This window comes from Diplotaxodon limnothrissa, linkage group LG13 (genome assembly GCF_057381915.1).
Source record: "Diplotaxodon limnothrissa isolate DT_005_m linkage group LG13, D_limnothrissa_male_GT1.1, whole genome shotgun sequence".
NCBI lineage: Eukaryota > Metazoa > Chordata > Actinopteri > Cichliformes > Cichlidae > Diplotaxodon > Diplotaxodon limnothrissa.
The window spans coordinates 3,966,956-3,993,018 of NC_140608.1; the positions used below are offsets into that span (position 1 = coordinate 3,966,956).

The 26,063-nt window shown below is 41.3% G+C and overlaps 1 protein-coding gene across 1 annotated transcript in view; it reads right to left on the bottom strand.

The window, feature by feature from the left end:
* Positions 1–166: 166 nt before the first annotated feature.
* The window catches only part of peli1b (pellino E3 ubiquitin protein ligase 1b), a 54,644-nt gene continuing 28,747 nt past the window's right edge, over positions 167–26,063 (bottom strand). Inside the window, exons 2-7 of the mRNA XM_085369659.1 lie at positions 22,864–23,178; positions 15,371–15,500; positions 14,303–14,404; positions 11,903–12,100; positions 11,294–11,482; positions 167–4,648 (exon numbers count right to left, since the gene is read on the bottom strand). Coding sequence (XP_085225785.1) covers positions 4,070–4,648; positions 11,294–11,482; positions 11,903–12,100; positions 14,303–14,404; positions 15,371–15,500; positions 22,864–22,946 — 1,281 coding nt within the window. The 5' untranslated portion in view covers positions 22,947–23,178 and the 3' untranslated portion in view covers positions 167–4,069. The remainder of the gene's footprint in view (positions 4,649–11,293; positions 11,483–11,902; positions 12,101–14,302; positions 14,405–15,370; positions 15,501–22,863; positions 23,179–26,063) is intronic.

Here is a 26,063-nt window from a genome sequence, read left to right on the forward strand (position 1 = left end):
CACTTCTATTAACTTGTTGTGTAAACCGTAGTTTTTGTTTCAGTTAACTTACATTTTGTTTAATAGCTTTGCACTGACGATGCAAATAAAACCCAGCACACGGTGAAATGTGTCACTTTTACACTTTATTGTTTAAAGTCGTTTACAAAAAAGTGTTTGCTGGAAACATTCATTGCTTTCGCCTTTTACAAGCACAAATACACTCCGAACAAGAGAGGAGGAAGAGCGAGTGGAGGGCGGGGGCGGGGTCAGGCCTGTGTTCGTGTAGAGAAACAGTACAGAGACGGAGGGAAGCCCTTAAAAATCACACACTTAATCCATGACAGAAGACTGGGTTAGAGAGGCAGGACGCACATCTGAATCCAGATTTGACTTCTAACTCGTGAGGTATCCTCAGTAGACCTTAGCTGTGTGTGTGTGTGCGTGTTTGTGTGTGTGTGTGATTCATATTCGTATTTTCTCCCTGAGGTGAGTTAGTGTGTTGCACTCTGAGGATACTGATGGACATTATCTGGAGAGCTACTTAATGTGTGGACACATGAGCACGCGTAAAAACTGCACACATACAATCAACACGAACGTATAAATTACAGCTTCTCACTCACACGCACTACTTTTACCTGCAGATACGAGTGTGTCCACGCAGACCTGAGGCTCTGTGTGAACAGTTTGGAAGTGACTGATTAGTAAAGCTGCTTCGTTTTCTGGAGGTTTCTACAGTTTGAGTGTGTGTCTCGTTCGAGTGAAGTGGGCGAACAGCAGTGATGTTACAGATGTGTGCAGCAGGAGAATCTGTGCTTTCACATAATATCAGGACAGTGGTCTCCAAGGTCAGCATTAACTTTTCAAACAGCATCTGATAAATGATCTGTAGTAGCTCATCCTGAGCTTTTGATCACAGCACACAGTCTTCCTCAGCACATGAAGTTGGATTCGGTTATTTTGCATCTCTGCTTTACGTTGTTTTCGAGGCAGAGCTTCAAACTAGTTTCAGAATTTTTTTTTTTTCCCCTTCGACTTTTAGCTCTGTGTGATGTCATTCAGAGCTGACATCCCACCTGTTGTTTGCATAGCCAATCAGAAGAAAGTTGGCTTAAATTTTTTTTTTAAAAAAGGGATAAAACTGCTTGTTTCATGCAGAGGACGAACTGATGGGAGGAACCAAGGCACAGTAAAAGATAAGGATTATTTTGAACTGTGACTCATGCAAAGCTACTTTAAGAGAATCTAATCTGGAGCATCTGTAGTGCTGCGACTTTTAAAAAGAAAAGTTTAGACAAGAAAAATGAAAAATATTTGTGGTTTAGTGCAAGTCTGATGTTATTAGAGGAATCAAATCTCAAGTTTAAGGTCACGTTTCAACGTCGTTTACTCTTCAGTCAAAGGACTATCAGATGGGTTGGTGGGCAGATATTAAATAACTAATCATACATAACTAACCCGTGCACTGGAGCTGAAACAAAAATCTCTCCTTAAAAAGCTCTACACTTAGTTTGAACATGCAGTTATTGTTCACATTTAGTTTCTATGATAAGTTCTGAAGCAGTTTGTTATCCGCTTCCAATGAATCAATACAAAATTAATAAAAATAAAGAGGCATCATTGTGCGGTTTTTCCACTGTGTTTATCTCGAACCTGGTTGTCTCGAGTCTGACTAACTCGTCCATCCTGAAGCTAAGATGTCAGCAGAGAAAAACTTCTTTCCTCAGATTAAGTCCCATTAAAGAAACTCCAGGGCGTAAGGTGTTTACAGATTTAAGCATTTATGTGGTTTAAATATAAAGATAATAGAGTGCAGTTGGTTGTTTAGGTCCTTATTTAAAGTAAAAGCATCAGTGGAAGACAGTTTTCATCATATGTAGTAAAAGGTTATCGAATAATATATTATATTTAAATCAGAGCTCTACATCGGAAACAAACTACAAAACGAGGCCTTTCATGTCTCACACTTTATGCTCTACTCTTCTATTTTCTCTCATAAAGGCTTAAAATGACTCAGCACTATATTGAAAGAAATGTACATATAATAGCTCTCCAAGTTACTATATTAACTATAAAGTTAATAAATTAAGCCTAACAGCTCTCATTCTTGTTTTTAATCAACATAAAATATAACTAAGAGCAGCCCTGATATCTGAAGCTCGACCTTGTTTGGAAAGCACAAGTTAACACGAAGCCCTAATGAGCGCACACGCGTGCATAAAGAGAATTGTGAAGCTTAAAGCCGTGCGTGTGTGTGTGCTTGTGTCAAACCTGAGTCAAACCACAGCAGATGTGTTTGTATCTCCTGCTTTTTGTTGCTCGCTCGATGCGTAAGACAGATGGGACTTCCTGCACTGTGACGATTCACGCCAGAGGAGGAGAAACCTGCTGAAATGACTTCAACTGCCTCGGTTTGCATACTTTTAGGTGTAGCTGAACAAATAGTGCGTAGATTTTTTTCCAGCCTCCAGTAGGGCACGTGACAAGAAAAGGATTTTAAAATACTGGCGTAACTGCAATGCTGTCAAAAGGACGTCTAATACATTCGGAGCTCAATACTAATACCGACCAGAAAACCGTACCTCATCTGGCACAGTAGTGATCTTGCTTTGACTGTGCAGGTGTGCCTCAGACATCCCAGTTATCACGCAGAATAAACCAGACACTGTCCACACATGAAAAGCATGACCAGAGGGGTGTGCTGAGAAGCAAGGTCAATGTGGCCGCCAGGCTTTCTTCAATAATACACTCTGCCCAGCGTATTCACTTCTAACCATATTCACTGTAAAAGATGGCTGAAAACTGTATGCCTGCATTCATTTAGGTAGCCAGCAGGGGGCGACTCCTCTGTTTACAAGAACACTTTCTGGTTGTATTGGAGTCAACGCTTTCCTGATACCTTAATGGGCTCAGTTGCTGGTTTCAGGTCATATATGCCCCCCATATGCTTTCAGGTCAAGCATAAAATTACTATTTATACATGTCCTGCATCACCAGCTGAATGCAAGAACTCCCAATGACAATGCAACACATTTTGCACGTCTTCCTTCACCAGTATAATTAAAAGGTACTCCTTCCTTCAAAACATTACACCTAACTAGTCTGGAGCAGATTATGTCACCAGCATAACGTACCATGTGATCTAGACATGGTTAACAGAAAGCCATCTTTGTGACTTAAAGTCTGACTTGAGGATAAAGATACCTCGCTGATCCACTAATCTTGGTTTGCAGTGCACCCCTCTGGTCTGGTTAGCGTGTGTGTCTGCAAGTGTGTGTGTGTTTGTGTAAAGTATAACATTAGCTACATGGCTGCGTAGAGATTCACTCACTTACCCACGAAGATATTTCACGTTAAAGGGAGGGAGCAGTCATTCAGGCCATTTGCAAAGATGCCTAGAAGACTCTGTTTCCCATAATGCTTTAGGAGGTTTCAGTTCCAGATCTATTGCTTTGCAAGGGAAAAGGCTGTGGTGATGGCTAATGAGATAGAAGAATAACTGAAGGGTTTAAACACACGACGTGAGAGGACGGGGTGTATAAATATGACAGATCTGAGTGGTGAACAAGGCAGAGAGAGACAGAACAAAACCCTCAGAACACACCTAAAACTTTATATCTGGTTAACAATATACTGAAGTTTCAAAATAAAACGCTTAATAGTATTGAAGTTATCTGACAGATAAAGGATGAAGCGATGCTCCAGGGCCATAAATAAACATCTTTGTTTAAATTAGCTCTAAGAGATGTACACAGATGTATAATGCAACAATAAACATGAATAAAACCGCAGGTTTGCGCTGCGGTGTGTTAGTAATTTAGATAAATACTGTTGAAAGTCCTTTCCAAGAAACAAACGCAAAAAAGGTTTGACCCAGCAGTGTTCTTTGTTTGGTTTTTCTGTCTCTGGTTTCACTTGAAAATATAGAAATCTTTGTCGTCATTCATGAAAAAGCAATACAAAGGTCACTTAAAAATGAGAGAGAGACAAAAAGTCCAGAAAAAAACAGATCTGGGAAGGTCCCCGTGTTAAATACGGGGTCAGCATCCAAATAAAACCTCCAAAGAATGCTGGGAAGTTCCCGCCGTTAGTCAAGGGGTCCCTGGAAGATGAGTCTGACGTAGCCCTGCTCGCCGCTTAGCTGCTGGGCGCAGAAGGGGCAGGCGGCGTGGAAGGTGTGTGTGCCGTGAGGAAGCGGGATCTGACTCCAGAAGGCCGCAGTCTTCTCCGAACAAACGTGACCGCAGGGGTTAAAGGCGTGAGTGGGCGGGGCCGCGTCCACGTAAAAGCCCGCCTCGCAGCCCAGCCACAGCGCCACGTACGGCCCTTTGGTTCTGCACATGGGACACTCCCTGAGGCGGCCCTCCCGGCCCTCCCTCTCCTCGCGGTGGTTGCCCCAGTTGTGGTAGCCGTGCACGTGACCGCACTGGAGGTAGACCCAGGGCTGCTTCTCGTCAGGTGTGTCTTTGCGACGCATTGAGGGAAAGGCCAGCGTGTTGAAGCCCACGGGACATTGCGGGCGGGCCGCGTTGATCTCCTGCCGCAGCGCCTCCAGGTGTTTCAGGGTGGGAGTGCGGGCCAGGCCTTCAGCAGTGCGCCACAACAGGGTGGCGCCGCAGAGGTCGATAAGGGAGCCATCAACGAGCTCCTGACTCTCCGTCTCCACCTGAAAGACAGAGGAAGGGTAGCAGGTTATACCCAGAGTCAAATTTAGACAAAACTGAGATTTTCACCGGCAGGTAAGAAAAAACTTGCTTTCAACGACTTTTTTTTAAAGCTAAACAAAAAAAAGTGGAAAGGTGATGATTTATTGTGCACAGAAGACCTTAATGACACCGAAAGCCTACAGCATTATGTCCGACAGGAGCTGATTAGGTAGGAGCGGCAAGATGATGAAGTGCTATTGGTTCTTGGCCTCCCTGAGCAAGTCCAATAAAAAAATCCAAGAAAGGTCTCAATTGTCCCAAATTTAAATACTTTTCAGCACAAAGCAATAATGAAAAAAAATCATAACTGGATTCAGTAACAAATGAGATTGCACACAAAAGTAAAAGTTAACTCTTTAGCATATTTTATGACCCTTAAATATCGAACCAATTTCTTCACCCTGGACTGGCTGCTGGTCAACTACCAAGCAAACACAGAGACAGACAACCACACCGACGACCAATTCAAAAACACCACTAATGTGTGTCTTTGGAGAAGAACGGGAGGTTTAAACCAACAATTTTGGTGTAAACTACTGCATTGCAGTGAGCCTATACTTTAAAAATAAACTGAACACTTAAGGATCTGTGGCTTTCCCAATAGTTAGCTTTTCTGTTTTTCGGTAAATTAAAAAAGTTGTCATGGTCCGTGCAAATGCAAATCCACACTGAAGTTTACTGGAAATTCTCACCTTTGAACAAGTCGTGTTCACTTATTTCATTTGTTTTTATTGTCATTTTATCGTATGGTTGTAGCAACCTAGTACTTTACTCGCTATAGCTACTATTAGAAACAAAAGATTTCACATTCTGAAATTCGACTTTTCTGACAGCAGCTACACTCATGATTCAAATATCCTGTGGAACATGTGACATTTTATATAATTTAAAAAAAAACATTAAAACGTGAAGGTTTTAGCCTTTGTGCACCCTGCAGGAAGAATTTAACATTTTCCAAATACAGCTGGTTTTATTTTAGTCATTCGAGCCTTTGCATTCAGTGACCTCTCCTGAGTGCCACGCCTCTAACCCAGTGCATGCTGGGATACGCTCAACCCTGAAGGTTGGAAGAGTATAAAACATGAAACACCGGGGCTTGCAGGATCTGTCTGACCACAGTAGGTGGCAGCGTAGCACAAATATCCACATGTCTCCCTCTGACAGATGTGGGTTTCAGGGAGGGAAGCACGGGGCTGACAGCTGGAGACAACATGGCATGAGGAAACTGAAATGATGGCGGCAGACGGGGCAGGACAGAGAACTGGTGGAAATTTTGGTGAAGTACAGTCTTGAAGTAACTGCTCGGATTGGCTCTGTAAGATCAGACAGGATGGGAAATTCCATGTTGAGATAACCAGAGGACACCAGGGTGAGGGCAGTGTGAAAAAACAAAACAGGAGACAAACAGAAAAAAAGGGAGAAAGAGAAAGGGCGGGAAAGTGACACAATAAGTGACACAGAGATGAGGGTGAAGTCAGCTCCCAGGTGTTTTGATGCCATCAGTCACCCTAACACTGACACCCAGGTCACCCTGTGATTCAGGGTGAACAGATTTACATAGCGGCAGCATTACATCACCGCTGGCTCATGTGTCCCTCCTGGTCTGTAACCTTCATGTATGTCGTTATTTATGTCAGTAATGCCCTTGTTCGGCAATAACACAGAATCACATCTGCCCAGTAAAATAACACACTCTACTTTTATCCAGAGGAACACTGATCAAGTTAAATGATGAAACATAATAGAAACACAGCTAACCTACACAAATGTGATACACATTACAAATTCGTCTACAGTATGTGGGCTTCTTTTTAACATATAAATGCAAACAGATTCACAATAAATGCTTCTGTGCTGGTTATCGTCTCATATGCACCACTGTGAGGGTCACTGATAAAACACATCAAACTGCAATACTAAACTTAAAATAGATTATTATACAATCATCAGGATATAATATTTACCATGTACTACATACCTACATCAATGATTTAAGAAAATGTTGGTGATAGCAGATTTAAATAAAAAACATACATGGTCAAATTCATAAATTAACCAAACCGATCTTCTGTTATTAAATGTGTCACAGCTAACTCAGACTTTTTGAAGAAACTCTTTACCTACATTTACTATTGAACAAACGCAATGTGGAATACATGACTACAATAATGGCCTGAGATAATGTCTTCCCTTTTCATTAAAGCCTGGCTTCGTGTCTGATGCAGAAATACCGAAGCACAGAGGAAAGATGCACAGTAGAAACGCGGATGTAGCTTCTGGATCTGAAAAGTAAAGCCAACCTGGCAGCGCCTGACTCAGCCTCAGCAGACACTTTCCTGACTTATTTTCTCAGCAAGTCCCTTCAGATCACACTGATTAAAACATTAAGTCTATTTTGTTTATTTGGAGGATTATCCAGGGTTATCCTCGTTGGCTAACATCTTGAGTCGGTGCAATGACTCAGTTGCAAAACACCAAAATGGTGACAGCAAACATGCTCATTGCAAGACAGAAAAAGTCTGCATCCGTCATAAAGGTCGATTACAGCCCCAAGCAAAAAACTAAAGTGGTATCACAACTGCTGGTGTAAACTACACATGGGTGTTGTTGTTTTTAAACATTATTTTTATGGCATTTTTAGGAAAGTAAGGAGAGGTCACAATAAAACCCCAGCCACTGGATCGAGCCTTGAGGCATTTGGTCATTTGTTCAAACTCACACTCAGTTCAGTGTTATGCCAGGTTGTTGTGCACCTTTTGTAGTTTTTTTAACCTGGTGTGCTGCATTCACCTTCAAAGTAAAAGCTGAAATGCTCGTCTTTTACCTTGAAGGCGAACTGCATGTTACACAATTTCATTCCTGCTTGGAGAGCAGCTGGAGAGTTTTCTTAGACAAGTCAGAGTTTTCCGTAGAAACTATGGGCGACTGCGGAAATCTGCAAGCAACCAAAGAAACTTTAAGGAGGCCAACTGGTTGGGGAACATACATTTTCCCCTCATAAATGACGGACAAGTTACCGTCAACGTGGTTAGTAGTCATGTGACTGTGAAACCTCAATACTAGCACGGAATGGTGAAACTGACCATCAGCTCACTGTCCTGAATGGTCAATATTATGGTCATGCGGCGACCATAATATAGCCTTCAAACTGCCCAATTTGAACACAGTAGAGTGACGTCTGATGGAATAGAGTTAAAAGCAGTACAACCTTGTTATAGTCATTCATTCTGAGACTGAATCGCATAGCGCTGCCTTTTATTCATTTTGAGGCATTGTTTCGTTTTCCCTTCCTTTTAAAAAGTACCGGCCTGGATTAACATCGTCTGTGAGCCGATCCTCACCCTCAGGCTTTATGTTACGTACTTCAGATTTTCAGCTGGAACAGGTAAGAGTTCAGAAGGTTAAGCAAAACCCTGTATTTATAAGGTAGCTTCTTCTAACCCACTTAAAAAGACAGTTTAAAGAAGTATTTGTCTCCTCAGTGTATAATCATGCTCAAGCTTAATGACATAAGGGCCCTCGGTCCATGTAAACATCGAGATGCTCTCACCTCCTCTCAGAGTTTAATTAAATTACACTGAAACCGTTAAATTATCAGGACAAAAGCTTGTATTAAAGCAGCAGGAGCTCAGACACTGCACTCCGATCATTTGTCATCCCTCACGAAAACCCCCACAGCAGCACTACCCCCCACTACAACCCACTGTTATATGTGTGTGTGCGTGTGTGTAGACTGCACTGTAAGATATTCCTAATTATGTCAAACAGAAGGGCAAACCAGCTGCCCTGCTGGTAAAGGCTGACTCAATCCACCCAATAACTGAAACAAACTTGTGCATGTTTCATCTTCACCTCCCAGTAACGACGCAAAAAAGCTACCAAAAATGCTTCTGATGAATCTTTATCCCCACATGTCATATAAAGATTACACACCGTGGAGCTAAACATTAAACCAACAACTCAGGGGCTTTTGGCAAACGTGCTGAGCCAATTTATTCAAGACTATTCAATCACAATGTCCTTCATGTGTCAGCGTCCGCTACGGCAGAGCAGTTCTCTCATTAAGAGAAGTGCACTTGAGAGTTGAGGAAAACACTATTAGAAGCCAGTAAGATGTTCAGTTTTCACCCTTTTCGGTCAAAAATAATGTTGTTGTTTAATGATTTAAGGTTGTTGGATGAGTCCAACACTCAGTTTTTAATTCTAGTTTTGATATCGAGTGAATACAAACCAACACCTAACTGGACTGAAATGACATCTGCTGGAAGGTTTCTAAGCAGTTTAACCCTGAACAGAAATCTGATCCCTTAACTTTAAATATGGAGGTTGTGCTGCTCCTGCCACAAAAAGATCCAGTCCAGGAAGCATTTAAGACAATCATGTTGTTGTAGTGATTCCCATCTACACTTTATTGTAGTAAAGATATCGAGAAGTGTGCTTTATGTCTTATTTTTGGCTAAGAAGAACTGGCAACAAAGACAAACTTTTTAAACCTGAATCAGAGTCACAAAACTTTTAAAGCACTTATTATCAGATTTTTTCGCTACATTTTATTCCCTGATGGCCAAAATTAAAATTCATGTTAGGTCTATTTCCTCATTTATTTAGATAGGGACTGCATGGAGTCACTGCTGAGTAACAGTGGCAGTTGACGGAGTGTTTTTATTGCTTCATGCAGAGATGTGACTGGAGGCACAAAAATGCATTGAGCAGGTTTATTTCAGTTTCATCGTGACACAAGATTTCATTTCTCTCTTTTGGTTTCACATTATTCATCAAAGGCCAAAACAGAATAAATGACTTATAAAAGCACACATATATTTAGTCAGCTATTTAGTCATTAAATTCTAGTCTCAACAATCAAGATTTGCACTCCACTAAACAGGTTTTGGCCTGTTTAGGACTTTAAATAAAAGAAAAATATTTCATCTAAGTGGGGTTTACTAACTCAAACTTTGAAAAAATCACAGAGAAAATACGGTAATTTTAAAATTTAATTCATGTTTTACTTTTTTCTGTATCTCTGTGTAATAGCACATACAACAAAACAACAATGGGTGTAATATTTCAAACCAGGGCTCCAACATCCTCTTTAGAGTTAAGGCTTCTTGTTGTAGTCACATGTTAAAGAAACATGTTTTAAGAAAGTACAAGTTATCTTTGTAGTAAAGTCCCACAGCCTTTCATCTTGTATAGTGATGTTACCCCAACTGTAGCGACGCTGACAATGAAAGGACTCCACCTGAGCAGTAACCACTCGTATGTGCAGACGGTTTAAACACCATCGCGCTTTGTTACCGTGCGTAATGAAAATATGTGCTGTCCCGCAGCTGGCAATACAAATGATCAACCAGCTGTGAAATAACGAGTGGATGCTGTAGAGGTGGATAACACTGGTAAGTGTGTGGATGGGAAAGGGCAGGTGGAGATAAGGGAGCTGTTAATTTGTGGAAAGACTTGAGAGCAGGTGGGACACTCGATAAAGGGATGGATTAATATTACGGCTGCTGACTGTGTGCGCGTGGCTGATGATATACATCTTGTGGAGAGGAGGAGAAGAAACAAAGACCTAATGAAACATCCCAACAGCCTCGTAAATCCAATCAGACAACTGTCCACACTGATGAGACGCAGACAGCGCCGCGACTGGCTGGGAGACTGTGACGTCAGCAGGAGGATCCCTTACATGGTCTTGTTACAAACAGCTTTGACAGGAGGGCCTGCTGCCATGGAGATAGCATCCCAGTGACCTCCTGGTGGGTGTTAAGCTCTGACTGACCTCCTGCTGCCTGAGTGACAGCGCTGCTATGCGATTGTGATGAAGTATGAGATACTGTGATGGAATGTGTGCGAGGGAAATATGTTTTGCGGTTAACTGATTGCCACGGAGCAGAGAGACTGAAAATGCATTCATCATGTTAATCACAGTAACTCATGATACATATCCTACGATAACTGTGGCATCGCGATACAGCAGTTCTGCAAGAAAATCACAATATTTGTGATTGTAGAAGAAAAAATTACCTCTAAAAAGGCAAAGACCAAGAACTGTGCATTTCAAGGTTTTCATGCGTTTTTTAGCAGTGATTAAAACAGGTTAAAATGCTCAAATCAAAATAAACATTAACATTTAGATGCTAATAATCACTGAACGTGTGATGATGTTTGTGCAACAATTATGCAACTTTTAGAACTCGCTAATTTTCTCCCCCTTCTGAGAGTTTCTTCTTTTAACCTGTATATTTTACTAATTACTGTGACTATTTCCTGACAACTTTAAAAAAGTGGAAATATGCAGGAACTCATAACTTTTGGCCAGAATTGACTATTTTTGGTGACAAAGCGTGGCACTAACTTCCTTAATTGGCACAGGTTGCTAGGAGTTAGTGGAGAACAAGCTGAAACCTGTGGAGCTGAAAAATGACAATCCACAGTGTCAAAAATATTGGCATCCACCAGCGCTTCCCCTCAGCTTCCTAGTAAACACACCTATTGTATATATTTTTTCAGAAAAACCTGACCTCAGGGTCAGTGAGATTCAAACTTGTATGAAATTTTAAGTAGATACACCTATGGAAAAAAGTAAACAGTTCATGTGTTCCTACCATCTTTCCCCGCTGCTGTGCTGAGCGCGTTTCTCGCAGGGTGAAGACGTTGCCGCAGACCGAGATCTCCCTCCAGACGCCTGGTTTGGAGTCCTGGCTAAAGCCGTTGCGAGGGTGCATCACCAGCACGCCATTGGTGGTCAACCCGTCCATCTGACCATCAGATGTCTTCCACTTAGCAGCTTTCTCCTGAATGAAGCAAAAAACACGCTGATATTCATATGCGTTCAGCAGCCCTTCGTCCAACCTCCAATCATATTTAGCAGACAATGTGCAGATACATATTTAGCAGACTGAGCTTTCTCTACTGAGCATGTGTGAGTTTAGTGTTGCCACCAAGAGCACTAACAGGACACCATCAGTTGTTGTCCTCTGCTGTCAAACAATGACAAATTGAGAAGGACAGTAAAAACAAGAACATGGGAAAAGTAAAAGCAGGTTAAAGGTTTTAGAATAATATGAGAGCACACGCTCTACGACACGTCTTTCATGTCTTGTTTTCCTCTTTGTCCTGTGGTTCTTTAGTCTTTCCTTCTCTCATCCTTCTGCCTTTTTGCTCTCACAAACTCGCCCACACGTGTCTGAAGCTCCAGATGAAACAGTGCTCACCCCGAGGAAGATGCTCTTGGAAGAGTCGAAGCCTGCGGCGTAAATGCGCGCTGTGTAAGGCGGCGTGCGCTGGCACATAATGCGGCAGGCGAAGCGGGAGATGGTGCTTTGGACCGACTGAGTGTCTGCGTTACTCTGGCTGCCTGCCACTGTATCCGTCACTACAAAGTCTATTGGACTCTCTGTGGATCGACCGATCTGGAGAAGAGAGATGGAAAGATTAGCCCACAATGCTTTTCAGCGATGTGATAATATAATGATGTATTACCTCAGGGGAAGCTGGTAAGATGAAAAACATAACAGAGAATGGAGACAAAAACTGCTAAATGGATGCAGAATGTGTCCAGGATGGAATCCATTAGGAAATTTGAAATACATAAGCCAAGACAGTTGGATAATCTTTAACAGCAGACAATACACAGAACAAAGACATGCTAGAGACTTTTAAGTAGAGTCGAATTGCTTCACATGCATTGCAAACTTGTATAAAACCCATAAAACCCCTAAAGATGAGTACTTTTCTTCCCTGATAGCGTCACCAGAGTACCATAGACACCACACAGGAAAGCCTCAGTGTTAGTGCAAGTCAAGACAGAACACAATGACTTTGGAGGAATTCTGTGTTAAAAGCTTTACTGATGCAGTAATATCTTTTGTCCAAATCTGACTAAGATGAATGATTCATGATTGGTTCATTTTATTACTCAACACAGTGAGATCAGGACACAGTCAGCTCCAAGAGTTAATGTCACCAGATGGAAAGAAGTCATTATGTGACATGGCTGAAAGCACCAGCAGAGCAGTAGACTGCTTTTTCCAAGCTTAAGGCGACTCACCAGTTAAGGTCATCAGGCAAAAAATAATAATAATAATAGAAATTTTAACATTTACCATTTCATTAAAACTCCATTTGATGTAAAGATCATTTTATATCCAAGCATGCATCCGTTTTCTGCTGCTTATTCATGTCTGGGACACAGGGACTCCAGTCTAAGCAGAGATGCTCAGTCTTCCCTTTACCCCTCTTCTGGTGAGGACACTGAAGCCAAGCCAACTGAGAAATGTGTTATCTGCAGCAGGTCCTGGACTTGCCTCCTTCTAGTAGGACGTCACTTAAACCTCCTCCTTTCAAATGACCAAGCTTGCATTTGGGATCTTATTCTTTTTTTCATAGATCGGCCAATAAATGAACAGTTCTGCCTTTTCTTATGCGCAGTTTAGGGCGCCAGGGATTATCCCGCCAACACCTCCGTGAATACACAAAGCACCGGACCCCCATGGATCCTTTTGCAGGTGGTAAACTGACAGGATGGTGGAGTCGAACATCGCTTGAGCTGACAATAAGCCCATTCACCGAGGCTCCTGGGTAGTTTCCTAATCTGGGCAGTACTTCTAAGGTTTTTTTGTTTGTTTTTGTTTTTGTTGCGGTTGTTTTTGCTTTTCTTTTTTTGAATCGCACTTAGTCTGGCCCCTCACCCAGGACCAATTTGCCTTGGGAGACCCTACCAGGGGCAAGTTGCCCCCGACAACATAGCTCCTGGGATCACACGGGCACGCAAACCCCTCCACCACGATAAGGTGGCGATTCATGGAGAGGTGTTACATTAAGGGCTTTTTTTTTTTTTTTTTAAATTAAAAACATTTCTACATTTACATTTGTATACACCAGTGGTGGTTCTCAAACTGTGGCTCATCCAGGGGGATGTGGACTATACAAAAGATTTTTGTATAGAAAACAAAACTCTGGTGATGCTTTTGTGTTATGTTTTATTAACTAAAATTCAGCTTTGATCCTTGTTTATTGGTGACTTGATATGGATAAAGCTAAAAAAGAATCTCTGGTTTATACTTTGAGATATGGCACATTATGAAGATGCTGAACCTGTTTTAGTACACAGACAACTATAACTGAAGTACTTTGATATTGTTTTTCAAAGAGGCTTTTTTCTTAGCTTTTCCAAGTCCATTTGTGGCCCTTTATTCATGGTGCACATTGGAATAAAGGGTCCGTTATTACGAGAGGTACAAATTTGGAAGCAGTTTGCTGTAATCAGGACTGAGGTTTCAAAGTATCTCAAGTGTCTATGTGTCACTTCCACTGCTGCAGATCCAACTGCTGACTGTGTTGATAAGCGGGCCAAACCACAACAACTAACTTCCAATTATTTTCAGAAAGACATCATGCACTTCACCTCACACATTGTGCCTCATGTCTCTCATTCCGGCGTCCCTTCAAGGGCTCTGCTTTAAAGATCGAAAATCCCTGCACTAAACACGCAGATGCTCTGTTACCAGCCTCTATTTAATATGTGTGTGAGTGGAGCAGTGAAGTGGAAAAAGTAAGGACTGTGAATTGGTTGTAAAACTCCAGGCACGGTGATAAAAGCTGGGGCTTGTTACCTGGAACATGTCTGTATTGCTGTCGTGGGTGTACTCCACCACCACCGTCTGGGCTCGAGACAGAGTGTAAGAGATGCTGTGCTGGTCTTTGTTGCTTATGGCCTGGAAAGACAGAAGGAAGAGATCAGATCAGCACCGAAAGCAGAATCATACCCTTCACTTTAAATGCAGAAGACTGAACTGAGCATGTTTTCTATCAAAAACACCTCTGACATCTCCTCAATGATCCTTGCAGAAAATAACAGATGCACACGGGAAGGGTGGAGATGTGTAATCATTAACTGGATCCATGTTCTTTTTGGTCAGTTAGGACCACACACAGGACTGAAACGGACAATCGCTCTTCCAGACTGCAGCTAAAGCCTGGCCTGTGCGCGAGTGCGTGTGTGAGTCAGGGTATAAAAGTGTGCGTTCTCAGAGAAGCCATTATGTGCTGATGTCAAACCAAAAAAAGCACTCTCTCGCACACATACACAACTACAATTCCCTGATCATTTAACAGATTTTAGTGGATTTCTGGGCAGTCTTTGGGCTGATGATGGAAACACATGAACGTGTTCTACCCTGGATTTTGCAAGAAAATGCTCAGTTACCTTCCACTGGACAGCTCGCATTTGTTTCTCTTATAAACCTTGACCATGTTCCAGTTAAATCCCATGTAAAAACCATTGTCCAAATATATTTTAAAACCTTGACAAAACCTTGTACCTGATTTTTTTCCTTGTTCTGCAAACTCAGGGAAGCTCTGCTGAGCTTTTTTTCCTTTTCTCTCCTGACAATTGTGTGTGTGTTTGTGAGATTCATTGTGTGCAGTACTTTAATATCACAGAACAAAAAAGCAGTTTCACAAAAGCCTTTGTTGGAGCACTGCAGGCCAAAACCACTGAACCAGTGTGTTTGTATTTGACGTTTTCATAAAAACAACATCCCACACCTACGCAGAGATGAATTAAAGAATGCAATTTTCCATCATTAAATGTTTAGGCCATGTGTTTAATGAATCTAACTGACGGCTGCAGCTTTGTGATCACTTGTAAGTCTAAAAGGTCGTGTTATTGTGCGTCTCACCTTGGCTGCTTGTGGAGAGCAGGCGACGTGAACTGTGCTGGGCTTCACCCCGTTTGCCTTCGGCCTCTTGCAAAGTGCAAAGCGGCTTTTACGTCGCCCCCGATCCCCGTTGGGCAGAGAGCCATTGTATCTGCATGTACACACAAACACACACAAACATAAACACACTTATGCATGCATAAAACAATAGGGCATTATTGTCTGGGCAGCTGCATAATACGCTGGAAAAAACAGTCATTGTGGAAAATGCTTGAGGCCTTTTAGTGCACTCCCTCCAAGTGCCTAAGACTACACGCACACAAACAGCAACCTATACTTTTTATACATGCCTTTCTACAAAAGTACATCATGTGCCACAAAACAATAAAGCCCTCCAAACATAACCCTCGAAAGGCTGAGAAAATAAACACACAGAGAGACTCATTTAGACTGATACATGGCTGAGGAAAGGAGAATAAACAGAGGCGTTCCCTCCAACAGAAAAGTCTCTGTGGCTCTCAGCAGCACTGTGACTGCGCTGTTGTGTCTCTCTGAGCCTGTGTGTGTGACTTTGTTAACATCCTGAAATAAGAAAACATTCATCACTTCTGTCCACATTTCAGCAGGTCAACAAAGTGCCACTGATTACCAAGACAGAAAGAAAAAATGATATCTGGTTCATCCCTCTCATAAAACCTTCCACTTTCTATTCAGTACAGCAGAAGGAAGGCGCTCACTCGCCCTCACAACAACACAATCAACAAAAGGAAGTCATTAAAGCAAAACAGGTTGAAAGGCAGTTTGAGTTTCCAGGTAAAAGCGGCCACAGAGGATTTCAGGAAGTAGTTACATTATTTCAAAATAAATTCCAGTAGAGCCGAAGTTATGTATCCAGCAAAAAAAAAAAAAAAAAACAAAGCAAAAAGGACAAAAAGCTGATAGCATTGTTTTTATTTTTAACAAAAACAGACAAAACAATACAGGTTGAATGTTACACACTGGATACATGTTAAAAGTAATATGTAATTCACTGACATTTTATTAGGTACACCTGTTCAAGGCAAATATTTAATCATTTATATTTGATATATACGGCAGGAGCTCTGCGCTGTGACATGCTGAAGTTCAAACGGGGAATCAGAACGGGGAAGGTGATTTAAGATTTGACTTTTAAGGTGGCATGGTCCCACTAATTGCTAATCTACTGGGATTTTCCCACACAACTATCTCTAGGGTTTGCAGAGAAAATATCCAGTGAGCCACAGTTTTCTGGAAGAAAATGCTTTAATGATACCAGAGGTCAGAGAAGCTGGAAACAAGAAGTCAACAGCCACTCAAATGACCACGTGTTATAACCCAGTTTTGCAGACTAAAATTACGTCAGTCATAACACACACACACACACACACAGGCAGAAGATCACACCGGGTGCCACTCTTGTCATCTAAAAACAAGAAACTGAGCTACAATTCACACAGACTCTCTTGGACAACAGAAAATTGGAAAAACGCTACCTAGGCTGTTGCGTCTCGACTTCTGTTGTATTGTTCCTGACCATGTCCATCCCTTTATTACCACTGTGAGACCATCTTTGAATGGCCTTCCAGCAGCATAACGTGCCCCAAAGCTCAAATCATATCATATTAGCTTCCTGAACATGACAAGTAGTTTAATAAGCTCAAACGACCTCCAAAGTCACCAGATCTCAGTCCAGCAGAGCACCTTTGGGATGTTGTGAAACGGGAAACTCGCATCATGAATAAAAGAAATCTGTGATGCTGTCATGTGTCAATTTGGACAAAAATCCAAAATCTGATGAAAAAAAAAAGGATCCAACTCAGTACTAGCGAGGTCTACCTAATAAAGTAAACTAATTGTATTTAAAAAGGTCTTTTGAGTTTTTTGGAAAAATGTGGACAGTTTGGATCTTTCAGAAAGTCCATCGGAACAGTATGTTGCACTTTTTGAACTGCTGCAGGATTTTTGTCTAAAATTGTACAAGAGGAGTGGTCTGTTGCACGTTGGGCTTCTCTGACTTCATTTATTTGTACAATAAGGAAATGCAATCACATATAATTTGAAGTCTGCCACTAATTATTTAAGCAGACAACACATAATAAATAGTCTAAACAATATTTACATGTATTTATATAAACACACTACATTTTGGTTTTGGTTCTGTTTGCTCATTTATGGAAAATTGTAACAAACTTATTACTGAACAAAAAGAGAGAAATTTCCAAACACATCGGATCCGTGTTTCTCTCAGTACACAGATGTTTTACTCGTTATTGCACACACATGTTTCAGATAAGCCGTCACCAGTGTGAAGTGATATTCCTATGAGCGGTGCCACGGCTTTATAAACATTACTGCATGCATAAACACTGCTCGCTACTTTAACATTGTTATGACATCCAGAAGCCACAGACGTTACGGTATGAACTCTTCTGACTTATACCCTAACTGCACTTTACGTCTCAGAACACATAAGAAACAGTCACACGTAACTCAAGGTTCAATGTGTAGTCTTTCAAAGAGGTAATCTTCTTCATACAGGAAAACTATTCATGCAGTATAAGCACAGTTGGAACGTGTCTCCGGCCAATCAGACTCTTGAAACAAACCCACCCCCTCTATGAAGTCCAGGTATGACAGACGACACAGGCGGGTTTGTGAGGACGCCCAGCCTCCAGCTAAATGTTTCTCTGAGTTAGAAGATCTGGGATCAAACAACGCTTGAAGGGTTTATGAGTAACCATGGTGAGAGAACAGAGCCACGGCAACGTTTGGGAAGAGTAACCATGGCAAGACTGTAACCATGGTGAAGTTTAGCCCGTATCCAGAGCAAGGGCAGGGCGGTCTGCTGGAAAGAGCCCAAAGTGTTCCTGGCAGTTCAAAATCAGGTTCCCATGGGTAGCAGTACTGCATGCATGACACGAATATTCTCAAAACAAAAGCAGAAAGGTCAAAGATCGGCGACAAGTTCATGATTGTGCATGCAGGTTGGAAGACAGGAAGAACCAGAGTCAGGAAAAAGTTAGTCTGAATGTGCAGATTCATACTGTATTCCTTATTTCCGACAGCTAGCACCATCTAGTATGTTTGTGTGTGTCTGTGTATTCACTCCAAACACTAATAAACTAAATCCCAGTTTGCAGCAACAAGGTAACACTCATACAGTAAACCTATAAAAGCATAAAGGCAGGTAGTGTGAGCAATTACTTCTCATGCATGAGTCACTCTCTGTGTCTCTGTTTATATGTGTAAAACCAAGCAGCAACTATCAGGGCTGAAAAATAAAGTGAGCAAGGCCAAAAACCGCAGTTCCTCTAGTGGACATTTAAAGGCCAGCTCTGATAGCGAGCCAATCCCCAAAGACATGTTAAAAACATACAAGTTTAACTATAAAATGATTACAGCCTATACAGGGCTTAGTTTATACGGCATAAAGTTTGGGTGTATGGTCCCATTGACTGACAGGTGGATGCTGACATGGGTAAATGTAGTCTCCAAGGCCTCACCTCTATTATTGAGTCTCCAAATGCGGCATTTGGGAAAACCTGACGAATTATCTGGCTTATTGTTAAATCTACCAATCCAGTCACCTTTAACACTGCAATAGTACTGACTTAGAGTTGGTAATTACTTAAAAAGATGTTGTGCTTTAAAAAGTAGGCAATAAAAGACAAAATATACATGATTGTAATAGTTCTCTCCGTGAGACCTGTATCTATGTGTTTGCACAGCTGTGGAGTATAGGGAATCACATTCATGATTCATGAGGATTTAAGCCACACGGATAAACTAATAATATTTGTGGACACACAGTTAAGCTCACAGAAATGATGCATGCAGACAGACAGAGGTGCACTGGGGGAGGGATCTCATCTGCAGCATTACAGCTGTTTAAAAGCCCCACATGCATGTCCAGGGCACCTGTAAACAGACCATCCCCAGAGAGACCACAGCATTCCTCCGCATTAGGCTACTAGCATTACTGGGCATGAAACATATTGGACTCAGTTAGGCGTTTAGATCGTTGATGGGTTTCTCTGTTGCTATTTGTGGATCTGTTGTCAGTTACACAGGCGACACAAACAGAAGGACAAACAGACATTCAGATGGGTGGAGTTTACAACAGCTAAGCTGTTTACTTCATAGAACCATGAAAACCTTCCAGCTGCCTTCCAAGTAATTTATTGCATTGCCTTTTGTCTCCCAACCCCCCAGCTAGCAAAAGTGCAATCATCCTGATTTGGCACGAGGTTTTATGATAGGGAAGAGGTGAAACAGAGAGCCCTGGTTTCTTGAGCTGTTCACCCATCATGCCCCAGGAGGATGCTGGCAGTGATTCAAGGTAAATCAAATGATCAGCTCAATACAGTCACATTTTTACATTTTCTGAGGATTTCTTCAACAGCTGCTTTCCGATAATTTATTGCGAGACATTTGTTGTTGGTGTCACAGTACAATTTGGCTGCAACTAGAGCAGCTGAACACAGTTTTGCTATGGGCCAGTTGGGATCCCATGAATGGCTGGAAATATGTTGTGCATGAACACAGTTTGATAAATAAAAAACTAAAAATATCGTGGATATCATTTAGCAATGATTTACTCCACATAAAGGCCTCAAAGTTACACCATTTAGTCAGTGCGGGTAACTAAATACACAAAAACCAACAAATCAAACTAAGTCTGCAGCTGGCTACGATTTGGGCCTTTGCCAGTTTTAATTGACAAAGGTCTCATGTGTCTTTGAGTTTTGACACATGAGACTAGAGCAATGCTACTTTATAGCTCAGTCACACTAGAATAAAAATAGGATATCAACCTCCTTGGAGAAAAGTTGCCCAGTGATTGCACTGAATATTTTTGCATTAAGATACCAGAGGCTGAGCGTGCAACACCCTTTACTTTTGGATGGTAACTTTCAATCGACAAAGGATTGAAAGACAAGAAAGACAAGAAAACTCGCAGCGTGGCTTGAGTGCCGGTGATGTCTTTACTTGACTGTGATAGGTCAAAACGCCTGCTGTGGTGCTAATGTGAGGGTTAGATGCTCAACTCCCACAGTGACCACTCACAAAACATGCAGTTTCAATGAACCCTGCAAAGGTTTAAAGAGCAGCCTCAGTTGCTGCACAGTATGTATTTGCTCATGTCATGGAGCAGTGAGTGCCTGTGTTGACCTTTAAAAAAGGGAGGCCTGACCTAGAATCAAAAAACTAGGAGCGGAAAAAGCACAGCAAAACGGAAAACTGGGGTTCTCCCTTGTAAAGCCATTGAACTGAGTTTACTGCTCACTGCGGTTTTCCACTAGGGAAAATTTCCACGGTCATCTCCCTGACAATGCTGCTCTAGCACAACCCAGAACAACAAACTGTGAGTCAGCTGTGGATCCAACTATGTGTGTGTGTGTGTATAAGACATGAAAAATGTGCGCTCTATGCTCATAAATGTGTGTGCGTGCATGTGCATGTTTGTGCGTCTATGAACGTGCATGTAAGGAGTCTTTCCGACATCTGCATTCCTCTGTGGAGTGGGCTGGGACAGGGACCAGAGTGGAATGCCCCTTTGGGGAATAAACAGGAGATACATACAGATAGAGGAAGTCCTCCACTGTCGGTTGTTACTGGAGAAAGTGTGTGTGCAGTTAGAGTTATGCGTCTTCTATGCTGAAGATGCAGGGTGGAGTGAAGGGTTTTTCCTACAGCTGACTATGTGGACTTGACTCAAAACAAATCTCAGCATCCACTGATCTAGTAACGCATCAAGCAATGTGGGTACTGTCATGTTCAATAAGTCCAAAGCACCAGATCTGTGTGTTCTCAGTGCATGACCCTGTGTGGATAAAAATATCCCCACTGTTTATGCTGCTTTGTGGAAACACATTCCTTTTGTTTCTTTTTGGCATCTTTTCAAAAGAATCATTCTAAGCGTGTCAGAAAATATCCACAGATAAACTGACCAATCAAAGTACCTTTAAAATTTCACTGTATTTCTCTTGCAACCCCTATTATGTTTCTATAATTCTCTTCAGCAGAAATCAGCTGAACGGTATAAACATTATTAAGCTACAACATGTTGCCGGTTCTTTGGTGCTTTTTAAAAGTTCTTTAGTTTTTGGGGGTTTTTTTTGCTGGTTTTATATCTATAAGATGGTTTAGGTGACATGAGGGTAATGAGGCTGCATTAGCCAACTTATTAGCTCAGAAAGGGATCAACTTAGAGCGCCAACATTTATAGAAAAGTCTGAATCAGTGTTGAATGATACATTACATTTCTGTAACCAACCACTGTCAGTCCAGCATCTAGAATGCCAGATAATAACTGTGTAGCAAAACACAGTCAAAAAACAGAGCTTCATGGATTCCCCAAATCCATAACAGTGACTATATTCATCATGCATGACCATGAAGGATATTAAGGTATTATCTGTCTGTGTTTTGAGGGAGAGTCTTGGTTTATGAAGCAAGATTAACAGTCCTAGAACTTACAGGCAGCAACCAACACATTTAATTATTAACCAACCATGAATCAGATTCTTTAATTAAACACATCAACAAATTAAATAGAAATATTACCGGTATAAATAATTTTCATGAATTTGACAACCTCTAAAAAAGTGACAGACATGAGAAAAAAGTGCACAAAAATTTTCCTTTGAAATTGAGGAAGACTTAAAAAATAAACATGATATTTTGAGTATTGAGGTGCCAGGGAATTTAACGAATAATTAGGCAGATTTGAATTTGAGCTTACTTTTTTATTACAATTATTATTCTAGCACCATGAAAACATTTCTGTTTTTTCACCATGCTGCAGTATTATTTGGCCTGTATGTGCTATTGGCTATGAAATAAAATGATATAAAGCTTTTATGAGGTGTTGTAAACGCATAAATGCAAAAAATATGGGTCATTTTAACCCACCGCTTTGTGCTTGCTAGGCAGCATGATGGTGTTATGATACATCATGTGTACTTCAGCTTTTGTGGATATAACTGAGATGTTGCTGTCATGGAATTAAAGCTACAGCATGCTCTCATAATGTGCTGCAGGTGCATAATTGCAAAAATTAGGTCATTTGAGCCCATTACTATGTGGTTTCCAGGCAAACTGATGGTGTCCTAATAAATCATGAACTTTTGTGGGTATAAGTTAATATGTTGCTGTAGTGAAATAGAAACGATACAATGCTTTTACAAGGTATAGCTGCATAAATGCTAAAAAAAAAAAAAAAGGTTGTTAGGCTGCTGTTAGGTGGTTGCTAGGCAATGTGACAATGTCATCATATCTGATATAGATAAGAACCTTTCTGGGCCTAAGATGTACCTGTGTGTCAAGTTTGGTTACTCAACTCCTGATCCTGTGGGAGGAATTGGCGGCCCAGACTCAAACACTTACTAATATAGTAAGAAGATTAACAGACAAAAATAACTGCATAAAAATAATACAAATTAAAAAATGTGTGTTCTGGATGTGAGGCTGAGTATCTGTCATCTGCTTACCCTAGCACAATGAGCTCTCCATACTTCACTGGCACTTTGGTGGAGGCGGTGGTGGAGATGTTTTCCTGCTCCGGGGAGTACATTGGGCACGGTTGATTGAGGTCTGGAGGAATTGGAGGCAAGGAACGATGGGTGAGATGCAACGGGGTCACGGGAGGAAGGAAGGGGCAACGAGGGGAAGGGAGGGGGTTGGTGCTGATCGAATGGAGCACTGGGGAGAATAAGGAGAAGAAGGAAGGGGAAGGGTCAGCTGAGCCTCAGCTCCACCCTGTCATGCTTCATGGGTCCGTCTCTTGTAGCTCCACTTGTTCTACACTGAAAAGTGACAAAGACACAAAGATTAGTGTGTTTACTCACAGACAGTCCTGGTATCAGATCATTTAGATACACACTTTTCTTTTTTCTGCAGTTTACTTTACTATTTTCACCTCAGGCTGAGAAGTAAAATGACCTTAAAGACTTTACAAAGTTGGGCATCCTTTCATCTTCACTTATAGAATAAACTACGAGTTTAAGATTTTAACAAGCCCTCAATCATGAGGCTGTCCTTTATAGGGGCTCCACATGTGTAAGTCATTTAATGCCACTTTAAATGAAGATTAATGAAATGACATTAAGAACAAATCTTTGTGTACGGGGATCAAAATTATAGCCGGCTGCAGCCACAAAACTTTGTAAATAAGACTTATAAATTAACCCCATAAAAGATGGTAATTAAAACAACAGAAGAAGCAGAAATGAAATAAACTGATAATTATAAATGAGACCAGAACCGATGACAGATGGAGATAGATGGAAATGATTTGGTAAGTTTTTCCTGAATCTTCACCAGTGTTGGTGTCGACCAGAAGAATATCCAGGCGGCCTGTTCCAGATTACACGAGGGGTCGAGCTGGTTCACAGTTTACAAGCATGTCTGAGCGATATTAAGGTCCCAGATGTTGCAGGGTCTTACTAACATCCACTAAAATTTTAAAATCAATTCTAAATTTAACGCAAAGCCAAAGTAATGACCTCAGAACAGGTGTCATATGGTTATATTTTCTTCTTCTTTTTAAACTGCGGAATCTCTGAAGTCAATTAAGATGCTCTTTTGATATTCTTTCGAATATCACGGCCATATTGTGACCATAATCAGTCCGTGTGGTCTGAATATGGTCACACTAGACAACCTTAAACTTCCGCAGATTAAATAAATAAAGGCAAATGTCTACACCTTCACATGTCTGGATGGGAAATCTTTCTGCTGACTGATCTGGGTGTCTGCGTTAAGCGCTTTGAGTCATTTTCTGAAGTCAGCATTTATACACAACTTTCTAAATACACAGGAAATCAAAGAAAGGAGAAGAGAAAGAGAGTGTGTGTGAGAAAAGAAGGCATGAGAAAAATGGAGAGGATGGACTTCCTGTTACTTTAAATTTAACTCACGACCTTTCTTGTGTAAGTCCCCCTCTCTTCCAATTACAAGGTAAAAAAAAGAAAAAAAAAAGAAAAACAGCATGCAAATCTTTCCAAATAAGAATATCATCACTTCAAATCCAGGCAACCCTCCACATATGAAGCAGAATATTCCCTGAGTGCCTATTTGCTTAGAGAGCGCATGAATAAAGTATAGGAAGTAAAGTGTTTTGATGAAGAGTGGGGGTAGGTTTGTTGTTTCTCAGTACTCTTAGTGAGGCTAATACAGTCCCAAAAGACTGAGCGTTAGGTTCACGCAGAGGCCTTCCAAATAAATATTTAAGGCACAATGCCCTATTTAGTTTGAACTAAAGGCAACAGTTATATGAGCACTTGTGGAGCATCAGAGTACACCATTTAAAATCAAATCGAGCCCGAATCCAAGGACGTGGCTTGTAGTTGATAATTAAACAACTCACAAAAACTTCCTTTAATAGACTAGACTTGTTTTAGGACCAAAGTTAGAAGAGATTCATCTTTGCAAAAGACTAAAACACCAGAGGCATCAGTACCACTCGCCTCTGTCCAGAAAATAAAGCTTGTTCCAGGAGTTGGTTTTCTTTAATCTGAGATCAACTGGCCACTAAATTGCTATCGAAGGTTTTTGTTATTACAGATGTGTCTGACCTGACTGCAAGCTCTCAACTTGTGGTTAGAATTACTTACTTAGTGATTCTTAGTTTGTTAAATAAAGTCTGAATTTGTAGCACCAAAACCACTAATAACAGGTGTCCTATGCAGCATGGCATAGGTGAGCGCCTAAGCCATGCTGCAGTTAAACTGCTGTCCTGCAGAAATTACCTAACTATTTGAGCAGAAATTTCTTAATTTCTGTTTCAGATGTACGAGGTTTCAACTGGAATCTAAATGCAAGTAGCAATGCAATCTTTGTGATTTTCGCAGAGTTGTCACAGTCAATCACCATATTCTCACATGTAAGATTGCCACCTTGAGCCATGCAATCACAAACTGACAGCAGAGCCACTTTGCCACACCAAAGTGGCTTTGAAGACAGAAGCTGACTATTAGTGTTTGCAGACCTGGTTTCAATCTCTTAAGCAATCATCTCAAAGGCAACAAAACTGCACACTCACGCCACACGGTCGTAAAACCTCTGCTCGTGCCACGCTCTCCAATTACGCCAAGTCCCCATACCACCAGCATCAGTAGCCTTCTATAGGCAAGCTGGCCATTAAAACACTTTTACACTGTACATTTCTCTCTGCCCTGCTGTTATCACAGATGTGTTTAACTCGCTTGTCATCCTAACAGAACGAATTATCACAGTAACAAGTGTCAAATGTATTGTGAATGAGGTTTTCTTACCTCTGGAACAGAATCTGGAAGTTCAGAGGAAAGCTTTTTATGGAAAGGCATCTCTCATCAAACTATTCCAGAAATGAAAAAGCTACTTCCCAAAATATATATTAAAAAAAAAGATGTTCTGCTGTTAAGAACAGTGCACACATGAAATAGAACGCACAGTACCATGCTGTGCAAAACAAAGTCTGATATGATTTGTTGCCCTCACTTTTAGAAGTCTGCTGATTACGCCTACAGCTCATATGCTCAGTGGGTTACTAGGAGGAAGATGCCTCTTTGCGCTAAATGGTAGATGCATACACATAAACAGTTCCCACACAGAAACAGGAAGTCAGAGTGTTTATACCACCACAAGCGCCGCTTTCAGGCCGATCAGTTGTGACAAGCTGTGGGTATCAGTGGTGCACCCAACTCTCATT